Here is a 12,111-nt window from a genome sequence, read left to right as displayed (position 1 = left end):
ATAATCAGGCTAAACTGTCACATAATTTTCCTCCTTTTGGCTGGAAAATGATGATAACGTACGGAGCTGCACTTTTAAAGACTTCTTGCACTTATATTTAATTTTATATTTGTGTCAAGCTGTGCTTATGTGACGAACAGAACAGAGTCACGGAGGAACATTCTGAAATTCTTTTTTTTTGACTACCAGTTTTCTTAATCTTTATCTCTATGTAGCTATAAATATATCTGATCATACTTTTTGTTATGAATCAAAAAGAAGCATTTTTTTTTCTTAAGGCAAAAATGGAAAATTTTTTGCTTCACTCTGTAGTAATACCTCAAGTTGATAGAAAGATAGATAGATAGATAGATAGATAGATAGATAGATAGATAGATATATATATATATATATATATATATATATATATATATATATATATATATATATATATATATACATATATATATATATATATACAGTCATGTAAAAAAAATTAGGACACCCATGCTAAAGTTGACTAAAAAGAGGAATAAAAAAATCATCTTTTGGAAATTGATCTTAATGCCTTAATTAAAAAAATGAGGAAAAATCCAACCTTTAAGGACACCAATTTTCTGATGATTTTATACAAAGTACCCCATGCCAATCTCTAGGTATGGTAAAGAGTATGTGATGATGTGGCGCTATTTTAATTCCAAAGGCCAAGGGAACTTTATCAGGATGCATAGTATCCTGGATCCATGAAATAACTGGCCTTTAAAAATAAAAATCTGCCTGCCTCTATGGGAATTTAACATAGGGGTGTACTTACTTATGCCCCCTGTATTTTAAGGAAGAACATTTATTTATTTACGATACATTATTCATTCACAAACAAAATTGGTGTCCTTAAAGGTTGGATTTTTCCTCATTTTTTTAATTAAGGCATTAAGATCAATTTCCAAAAGATGATTTTTTTACTTCTTTTTTTAGTCAACTTTAGCATGGGTGTCCTAATTTTTTCACATGACTGTATACAGTTAGATAGATAGATAGATAGATAGATAGATAGATAGATAGATAGATAGATAGATAGATAGATAGATAGATAGATAGATAGATAGATAGATAGATAGATAGATGTGTGTGTATGTTTTATGTTGTTCTGCTCATAAAACACTTTGTCATATCAAAGATAATGACAACAGAAGTCCTGAACTCTCTTCAGCATGTTGTCGCTAATGCCATAACATTAGGTTCATTACCCACCATTAGAATTTCCCATACAAACAAATCACTTGGCTGAAAATAGCAGCATCGTTGCTGCCTGCGGCACCAACAAAAAGGGAAAATGCAAGTGCATGAAGAAGAAATGATAGATTCCAGTCGAGGCTGGAGGAACAGATCCAGATTGACTACATGCACAATTATGAATGTAGAGGATAACTTTAACTTGTCATTTTCAGTGTTCACTTAGTTGCTTTTGGCGTTTGGAAATCAAGAAAGAAAACACTCTGTTTTAGGTTTTGACCATGCATTTATGCAGTTCTACATGTGGTTTATGTGTTTATGTGCAGCTGAGAGTTTCCTCTGGCAGTGAAACAGTCACCTGAAAGAAGGAACAGTCGGTAACCCTCTATTTAACATTTACGAGCAGTATACAAACATTTAATAAATGTATAATGTAGTTGTACGCAGCTGTATGGATATTTTAAGTGTTTATTAATGTACATAGTATTTGCCACTGTCTTCCAGACATTTATTTATTGACTTATCTATTGCAACTTTGAGTTTGTTCAATAATTTTTTTAATTTAGTTTAATTAATTAATTTATTTTTCTGTTAAATAGAAGTGATGAGTTGCCATGTCTGTACCAACCCTAAATATAGTACATTTTTGTTTTTATGGGGCCCAATGGAGGGTTTTAGCATCTTGTGAAGGTGGAAATGATCACGTTCAAAGGAATTGTAACACATACACTGCTCTAAATAGGACATCTCTAATCTTTTTCATTCAGGCTGTCAGGAGATTCGCACTGATGTCCTTTCTCAATAAATTGCCCATTTCAGCTTTACTTCAGGAGTTATTCAAAACACACCAGCTGTATTTGCTTTTCTCACCTTGGAATCATTTTCTTGAAACTTTATCTCGACAATCGTTTTTTGAGTGTGTGGAGCTCAGACTGCTGCTGCAACAACTGTCAAAATATTGAAATATGTTTCTGCCTACTCTTCAGGCTCTGATTTACCTTTCTCTCTGCACCATAGAGGTTTTACTTTAGGCCATTATTATTGTAGTCAAGACAAACAGGGAGCTCAGCTCATTTAAAGTCAAATATTAACATTGCGTCCAAATCAGTTTTTCTAAAATCTCTTCTTTACACTCAAGCTGTAAGTGTGGGTAGAAATGTGAATAATAATGCTTACTTTAGCCTACATCCAATCAGTGAATAATTTTATGTAACTGAATTTAAACTGGGCTATCAGTTACATAATTCCTAAAACAATTGGAAATAGTGTAGGCTAATTGACACAGTAATAATTCCAGTTCTCTGGCTCACTGTAGTCTGTGAAAAAGTTACTGAAATGGATAATTGATTAAACATACTTTTTGTTATTCCATTCACAAATATACACTATGTACATTTGTTTGTTGTTGTTTTGTTGTCCATGTTGATTCTTCCTCACACCCACCTAACTGGCTTCTTCTATTATATAATTATGAACTGTTTTAATAATTAAAACATCTATATCTATACAATTACATCTATATAATTATTTGTATGCAAGTGTTTAAATTATCTTTTTCAACTCTAGTAATTGTTTTTTTTCCTCCGCAGATCCGCTGGAGGCGATAGTGAGCTTCATAAGTTATTCGTCAACCGTTGTTTGACAAACGAAGAAGACGGCGACCGGAAGTTACGCCAAATTTTGTCATGGCGTTTCACATGTAATTTACTGAGCTTCAGAAATTGAATAAAACATACTTTTAGGAGCTTTGAAGGTACGTGGGCGCATATTATATCATAGCTAAATATTCTATCGTAAATACCGATAGTCCGATAAACTGGGCGACCACCCGATACTCGGGTTACTGTTAAAACAGCAAACTGTAATTTGTTGCAGCTCTAACCTGCTATGATAACCGCTGCTAGTTAGAGCTAGCTCTTGTTAGCCATCGTTTTTTCATGTGTGCAACTGCACAAAAACTGTGCTGTTAACCTTTAGTTTAGTTTGCTATTCATGTGTCTGTTCTGTCACTAGCTGCGGCAGCTCTACACATGTACTGTAACTAACGCAAAAACGGTGATGAGTTCAAAGTTTAAAATAAACATGTCCTGCTTTGTCAAAACTGACACACTTTAATTTTGTTTCCAGGTAGTAAGGTAATCTAACTGGCTTTCAGACTCCCAGGACCAAAAAAATGAGCACTCAAGTAAGAAACAAATTCAGATGTATTCATGTTTTCGCTCAACATGTCCTCGCTTTGTTTGTTTTCTGCGTGAAAGAGCTCAAAGATTAACTGTAAACTTGTATTTTGATTTCAGTATAGCATTCTTTTCAAGCAAGAACACGGTGAGTAACATTATGCATAAACACATCTCACTGTATAATTATAATGATTTCCACAGAATGTTATGTTATTCAGAACTACTACCACTAATTCTTTTTGTCTTGTTTGTTGTTCTCACTCAGCATAAGACTTACATATGCAGAAGTCTAGTTTTCTCTCCGACCACTTGAATTACACACCACAACATTAATAATTGCCACAAAATTGCAAAAGGGGTAAAATATATGGCTCACGATAGCCTACATTTTTCTTGGCTTAACAAATCCCTTAAAAGATGACTTTTTACTAACGAGTATTGTGTGTGTGTAGCTAAAGCCTGATATCCACTGTGCCATAGAGTGCAACTGTTCTCCAAAACCTATTAGAAAATAAATGCTGTTGTGAACATTCGCTAAAAAAACTTGCTGACAACTGAAACTTTGTACATGCAGTCTGTTGTTTTAATAGTTTACATTTTCAGTAGAAACAAATGGGCTTGGAGCTGAGAACCACAGACAGGATAGGAAAGCCAGAAAGTACTCAGAATCATACTAACAAATAATTGGTTTTGGTGGTGTTTCCATGGGATTTGTCGACAATAAAAAAGACATAGAATAATGTCTGACTTATCCTTTAAATACTTTTCCCATCTGCCCTGCTAATTTCATGTATGAAACACTGCTTGTAATCACACTATTGTCAGAGTTTTAACCTGTTTGTTTCCTCTCAGCACACGATGATGCTATCTGGACAGCAGCGTGGGGTAAAAGTGAGGCGGATGGGACAGAGACTATAGTCACCGGCTCACTAGATGACATGGTGAAAGTCTGGAAATGGTGAGTGTTTTCTTTTTACTCCTCACGACAGTACCACCCAATACATTGATGTGATAGCCATCTGTCTGGCTGATCTTGTTGTCTTGCCCAATATTGTATTTGTAACATTGGATTTAATTAAAATCCAATCTAGATTTGTTCTTTCTATATTCACCTAATTTTGTTATTGTCTTTAAAAAAAAAAAAATCTTTTATAATTTCCACAAATAACAAAAATAGACAGGTAAAAAGCATTGAAATAGATTTTGTACAAAACAAAAAAAGGTTTATCACAGGGAACTGAGCATGACTGTTTTCCATTTTCATTGACCTGTAGGGGTTGTGAGGGTATTGATTATGACCATAGATGGAGGCCGCAATAATACACTTAACTGCCCTGTCGTCTTTTGCAGTATCTGCAGTTTTAAGACTGCAAGAGGAAAGATGAGTTCTGTGCAGATTGAGGTCCTGAATGAATACACCAATGTGACTTTAAACATTTGCTTTTAAGAAGATCTTCTAACAAAGGAAAGGGACATACAGTATATACACCTTTAGTATAAAAGTGCACATCTATTATAGCAGTCAGCTGTGCATCAGATCTGAGAAGTCTTACACTATAATTCCAGATCCTCAAAAGTAGCATTTAACATCTTTATGGTTATCGTAAAGAATAAGAATGTGCGATAGTAATATAATTGGGCGTCATGCTGTCACTATAGGTTTTGTTTCTTATCTTTTCTATCGCCCAGTTTCTCATAAATCTTTGTTGAATGTGCTACTGAAATAAACTTTGACTTGGTGAGAAAGTAATTTCACATCAAGGTCTGACAGAGTTTGCCCAGTTGTCGTTGTTGTCTCGTTTTTTTCTGAGCACTTTTCAGAACTTGGCTTAAAAGTTGAGTTTATTTGACTTGACGTGACCGAATGATCTCCCACTGTTCCTGCAGGTCAGATGAGAAGCTGGAGCTGCAGTGGACTCTGGAGGGCCACCAGCTGGGTGTGGTGTCAGTGGACATCAGTCACAACGGAGCGATCGCCGCCTCCAGCTCCCTCGACGCTCACATCCGTCTCTGGGACCTAGAGTCTGGGAAACAGATCAAGTCCATGGACGCCGGACCAGGTACGGCTGGGCCTCAGAGGATGGTTGATAATTCTGCGTTGATTTGATTTGTATTGGGTGGTAGGATAGCGTGGTGGGTAGAGAGAGATCATGCTTCCCTCTGCGCTATATCTGATGTTTGAATTAAACAAATATTATATTTTCTCTGACTTTAATATTCACACTTACAGTCAGCATGATTTATTTTAATGTAAGATACTGATTGTCTAAAGTTGAAACAATACTGTAGGTTGATTAATCGAGCAGTAGTCTGGCTCAACAGATGCAGTGTACACTGCTGGGATAAAGCCTGACAGAAAAATAATCAGCAACTGTTTTGATTACAGATTCATAATTTAAGTCAGTTTTCAAGCAAAAACACGAAACATTCGATGGTTTCAGCTTCTCATCTGTAAGAATTTCCTGCTGCTCTTTGTCTTAATTGATAATAAACGGAATATCTTTGGGTTTTGGTGAGACCATTAGCTTTAGGATTGGGATTGATTGAAAAATTGAAAGCATAATCAACAGAATAATCTTTGAAAACTTGAAATATAATCAGCAGCCAGTAGGGATGGGAATCACCAGAGGCCTCACGATACGATATCATCACGATACTTCTGTCACAATACGATATTATTGCGATTTTAAACCTATTGCAATATTCTGCGATATATTGCAATTTATTGCTTTTTTTCCAACTTCAATTTTTTTTAAAAATTTTTTTTTACCAATTTCAAGTTATGTGCCGAAAAGGAAACTTTATCAACATCTGTTTTATCTAAAAAATTCATCTCACTTCAATTTTATTGTTGCAAAATGGGATTGTCAGGCAGACAAACTGAGCAACATATATGTAATAATAGATTGATACTTGGCGTCTGTGTATCGATACAGTATTGCCACGGAAAATATCGCGATACTATAATTTTTCCCAATCCCTAGCAGCCAGCAAAGGAAGGCGTGGAAATAAATAAAAACTTGGTCAGAAAAAAAAAATCAGCAGCCCTATTGTACTTTTGTTTCATTGTTACCAGTAACCAATTTTTTTTGTTACATGCATAGATAATAGGCATAGATAACCTGGCTTCTAAACTCATACTTCTGATTAAAAAAAAAAGATAGCTGATTTGATGTGAACGTGGTCTTACTGTGTCGGGTTGAGTGATCATCTGTTGTTTTTTTTACTGTAAGGTATTAAAACCAACCTGCAGGGGATGACAGCTTGTCTGTTCTGCTGTGTAGCACAGCAAGCTTGTTTAGTTTTTTTACTCTCACCTCTCGGGAACCCCACACCCAGAAATGTCTCTGTTGTTGTGTATCTTGAACCAAGCTGTACTTCATCTAATGCCATGTCAACTTCCATTAGTGACACTCCGTTTCACTCAGTGGTTGGTCTGGGTCAGTGGAATAAAGAGCTTTTTTCCCTCTCTTGGGGCATACTGTATTTTGGTATATTTGGAGTCTATAGATGTGAGTCCTGTTACTATTAAACCCTTTTTTTTGGTATACTATTTATGTTATAATATTTAACTTCTAACTAATAGTCTTGTTAGTGTTGACTTTACAGAGCGGAAAGTAGGTTTTAACTTTGACTGGGTGACACTAATTTGTCGTATTTGCTTTTAAACATTTCCTTGAGAAGAATCAGTTTCATGTGTTCAACCTTCCCTCTCTGTCTTTGTGCTCTCCTCTCTAGTTGACGCATGGTCGGTCGCCTTCTCCCCAGACTCTAAATACATTGCCACAGGAAGCCATCTTGGCAAGGTCAACATCTTTGGTGTGGAAAGTGGCAAGAAGGAATATTCCCTGGACACTCGAGGAAAATTCATCCTGAGTATAGCTTACGTAAGGAACTATCAATTTTCCTTCTGGTCGGCTGGGTGGTGGCTCTAAGTCTCTAAGGACTGAGACCTCACTGTCTTGGTTTTACAATTACTCATCTTGTGTTTTTTCTCACTCACATCATGGTTTCCCCTTCTTTAGTCTTGCATTGCCAGACCTTCCTCCAAAGCGCTGCGGAGGAGGGTCTGGCGAGTCCACACAGCATTCCGGGAAGGGAGAAAAACGTGCTCTGGTTTATTGGCATTTCTTTAAACCAGTCTCAATCGTCTTGGGCGGCGCTAACCGCCGGATGGAGCAACGTTGCCGCTGCAAAATATCCCAGAAAGGAACTTGTTTTGGTGGAACATGTGTAAAACTCAGATTGGACAGATAGTCTAGCTAGCTGTCTGGATGTCCGGTCGGAATTTCCGACAGCACCTGAACAATCCCGGAAATGAAACGTCGTTGATATAGACTACCCTTCTTTTAACTCCTTAACCTTTCTCTCCAGGCCCAAAGGTTGTTTTTAAAGGCCTTTACAACTAGATTGTCTAGTCTTATGTCTCTACATTTGGGAAGTTGTCTTTATAATTAGTAACTTCATTGGTTCTATTTTGTTTTGCCCCTCAGAGCCCTGATGGAAAATATTTGGCCAGTGGAGCCATCGATGGAATTATCAACATCTTTGACATTGCAACCGGAAAGCTGCTCCACACACTGGAAGGTAGATTCAAATATTAAAGGTCCCATGATATGGTGCTCTTTGGATGCTTTTATATAGACCTTAGTGGTCCCCTAATACTGTATCTGAAGACTCTTTTATATAGACCTTAGTGGTCCCCTAATACTGTATCTGAAGTCTCTTTCCCGAAATTCTGCCTTGGTGCAGAATTACAGCCACTAGAGCCAGTCCCACAATGAGCTTTCCTTAGTATGTGCCATTTCTGTGTCTGTAGCTATTGAGGAGGAGAGAGGGGGGGGCAAGGTGGAGGGTGGGGGTGTGGCCTTGACCAACTGCCACCTTGTTTGTTTGCAAGCCATGATGTCTCTCTCTCATGGGTGGGCCAAATTCTCTGGGGGGACAAAGCAGAGAAAGGGGAGGTAACCTTATGACCTCATAAGGAGGATCGGCCCATCTGAGCTTTCATTTTCTCAAAGGCAGAGCAGGATACCCAGGGCTCGGTTTACACCTATCACCATTTCTAGCCACTGGGGGACCATAGGCAGGCTGGGGGAACGCATATTAATGTTAAAAAAACTCATAAAGTGAAATTTTCATGCCATGGGACCTTTTAATTGCCCTGTCGTCTTTTGCATTATCTGCAGTTTTAAGACCACAAGAGGAAAGATGAGTTCTGGGCAGATTGAGGTCCTAAATGAATACACCAATGTGACTAAACATTTGCTTTTAAGAATATCTTTTAACAAAGGAAAGGGACATACAGTATATACACCTTTAGTATAAAAGTGCACATCTATTATAGCAGTCGGCTGTGCATCAGATCTGAGAAGTCTTACACTATAATTCATAATTATAAAGTGACATTTTCATGACATGGGACCTTTTTAAAGTGCTCCTATTATGCTGATTTTCAGTTTCATAATTGTATTTAGAGGTTGTACCAGAATAGGTTTACATGGTTTAATTTTCAAAAAACATAATCTATAGTATAGTATAGTGTGTTGAGCTCTCTGTTTTAGCTACAGAGTGAGGCATCACACTTCTATACCATCTTTGTTGGGAGTCACGCAGTAGCTAGGTAAGGTGTGACTAAGTCATATGACTTTGTAAAATTGCTTGTTTTGTTTGACCAAACCCAACAAATATTCAATTTTGAAAATGATTAAAAACAGAGAAAGCTGCAAATTCTAGAACAAGAACATTTCTAGTCTTTCTGTCGGATAAAATGACTTCAATGTATTCATGTTTTCTTTTAATCCACTAATCAATTCATTGACTAATCTTTTTGGCACTAGATGGAGTGAACACAGTTCAAACATTTTAGGGGAAAAAGTCAGATTAAGACTAAAAGTATTAGGCCAAATATAATTTAGATCATGAGTATAGACTTTAATCTATATTTAATCAGCTTTGAACACACACTGGCATGTGAAGATGTACATTTTGCGGCTTTCCAATGCTACATATTTTTAAATAATTTCAGCATACTGTTTTAGTATTAAGGAGGCAGAGATCCCCCACATTTGCGACCTCAGTGAGGAAGCGTACTGAGTGACTGTTCCCCCTCTCTTCAGGTCACGCCATGCCCATCCGATCCCTCACTTTCTCCCCCGACTCCCAGCTCCTGGTCACAGCCTCCGACGACGGCTACATCAAGATATATGACGTGTGAGTTCAGCCGGCAGCTCGTGGATACTTCTGCCGATCAGTTTTGTTTGTTTTTTATATGAAAGAACTGTAATATGTGCCAAAGATGCTCATTACACAGAAAATAAAATATATACGCACAGGACAAGGGAGGGAAAGGGTGCATCAGTGTTGCAGATATTTACAAATTACAAACTTCAGAAATAAACCGTGAAGAAGGAAAAAAGAAAGAATCATTCGTTTGCTCTAATAAACTTTCAGCTGTTGTTTCACAGGCAACATGCCAACCTGGCCGGCACGCTGAGTGGACACGGATCCTGGGTTCTGAATGTGGCCTTCTCCCCAGATAACACCCACTTTGTCTCGAGGTAACACAGATTCAGAACAACTTCAGGTTGCTACAAATCAGAGGAATAGTTTTTCTGTGCTGATGCATGAAAGCTGCATTTCTGCAACATAACATTTTACCACCTGAAGCAAATGTTGATGGACCTGAAACAGACATACCGATATAAATACATTAAAATCTAATAAATAGTTGTGTGAGCATCTGCTCTTCCCTGTACTCTACATTAGCACACGTGTTTTCCTCTCGTCTGCTCTCCCAAGCCTTCACTCCCGTCATGTGAAACCGTTGTCAGCTGTAGCTGTTTTTTTTTTTTTTTAGACCGTTTCCAGTTCACGGTGCCAAGATAAACTGAGCAGGTCAGCCAGACGACGCAAAGCTTGATTCTAAGATGAACTGTTACAACATGTCATCTCTCTGCTACTTTCAGCTCATCTGACAAGAGTGTGAAGGTTTGGGACGCCAGCTCCAGAGCGTGTATCAACACTTTCTTCGACCATCAAGACCAGGTGACAAAGATAACCCTGTATCTCCTCACTGAGTGTGTTATAATCTGATTCAAAGTGAGGAAATCCATGTGCTGAAGGTGCTGATGTGTTAGGGGGAAATCAATACGGCCAATGTCATAGAGTGGCCTCTCACATGACCCTTCTCTGACGTTTCAGCCCGGGCTAAACCAATAAACCCGGCTGTCATTAGATCCCTGGTTACAGACGCCTGTGGGGAAGTTGATCTGTTTCTCCAACTAAGCCTCTAAATGAAATATCACGACTCCTCACCGAGGAGATCAGAGGCGGCTGACTCTGCCATATTGTTTTTGTGAATCGGAAAACCTAAATGGGACAATTTGTGGGTAATTAATTGTTCAGCTTTGCTTTGTTCTTCTAGAGCACTTAATAGCCAGTCCCTCCAGGATTTCGCGATGTCGTGTGACTCGCAACTTTGACCAACCACTGCAACTTTTCCGCAAATTTGACCAATAACCTGAAGTTTCCCGCGACTTCAATCAATCCCAGCAGTCCCACGTGCACTCTGAGAGCCAATGACCAAGCGGGTTGATAATTTCCTTGTTTCTGATATGAAGACGAGACGTGTGCGACTGGAACATCTCACATTTACCAACAAAACGTACAGCGAAAGACCGTGCGAACCATTTCAGACCGCCCTGCCAACCTGTATACATTTTAACATCAATGGACGCTGTAACGGTTTTTCACTCTAAAGTCGCTGAAAGCTGCTGCTGTTTCAATCCTGTCGGCTCTCTGCAGCGGGCGGGGCTGCTGCTCAATTCCCCCCCCGCGACTGACACACACACACACACAGACACAGACACACACACACACACACACACACACACACACACACACACACACACACACACACACACACACACACACACCCACACACACACAACAACACACACACACACACACACACGGTGGATGCAGGAAAAACCGGAGGTGAGGCGTACAGGATGAAATTGAGGACAGCTACACTCGTTATTGTGAGTGCAATGATAAGTTAAAGTCCAATAAGTACTTTATGATATAAATATTATAATATACTTTCATGATATTTCCCCTTTAAATTTTTGATGCAGCTCGTCAGTAACAGAATTAAATGTATAATGCTGTAAATTAATGGCGAAAAGCACCATTTTTTTATACTTTTTGAAGACCTTTTTTTTTTAAGCAAGGGCATTTTTATTCCATCGCTCTTGCTATTTGAGACACTATGTTGTCGTTTTAACCTTGTTAATTCTTGATATAGAAAGTGGTGGGATGTCACACAGTCCTGCTCCTAACTTTTTATCTTTTTCCAACATGCAGATTCTGGTTTGTGATTATGGAATTACCCTTTTCATATGTAACTCAATTCCCGTCCTTTCTGTTCCTGTTGTCTTTTAGGTGTGGTGTGTGAAGTACAACAGCAACGGCTCAAAGATCATCTCGGCTGGAGACGACCGCGCCATCCACATCTACGACTGTCCCATGTGACGGACGACGTCCTGTACACGCTACAAGAGGAGAGGATCTACAGAGCTGTTTACTCAAATCATGGAGCTGAAGTTGGTAATTGGAGGAGGGAGGGAGGGAAGCTGTAAATGTGATGGGTTTTTTTGCACTGGCCCACTACGGTCAAATAAAGGGGCTGCTTTTGTATTTTTGTTTCTATCGTCTT

At 38.4% G+C, this 12,111-nt stretch overlaps 1 protein-coding gene across 1 annotated transcript; it reads left to right on the top strand.

The window, feature by feature from the left end:
- The first annotated feature begins 2,832 nt into the window (after positions 1–2,832).
- On the top strand, positions 2,833–12,092 carry wdr61 (WD repeat domain 61). Its single transcript, XM_039807899.1, has 11 exons — positions 2,833–2,965; positions 3,340–3,397; positions 3,510–3,537; positions 4,245–4,350; positions 5,280–5,452; positions 7,131–7,279; positions 7,886–7,979; positions 9,512–9,605; positions 9,860–9,952; positions 10,361–10,439; positions 11,838–12,092. The coding sequence occupies exons 2-11, from the start codon at positions 3,386–3,388 to the stop codon at positions 11,925–11,927; spliced, it is 918 nt and encodes a 305-aa protein (XP_039663833.1). The 5' UTR covers positions 2,833–2,965; positions 3,340–3,385; the 3' UTR covers positions 11,928–12,092.
- The last annotated feature ends 19 nt before the right edge of the window (positions 12,093–12,111 follow it).

Source organism: Perca fluviatilis, chromosome 8, assembly GCF_010015445.1.
Source record: "Perca fluviatilis chromosome 8, GENO_Pfluv_1.0, whole genome shotgun sequence".
Classification (NCBI taxonomy): Eukaryota; Metazoa; Chordata; class Actinopteri; order Perciformes; family Percidae; genus Perca; species Perca fluviatilis.
The sequence above is the reverse complement of the archived record's forward strand: the minus strand, read 5'-3'. Positions and strand labels throughout refer to the sequence as shown.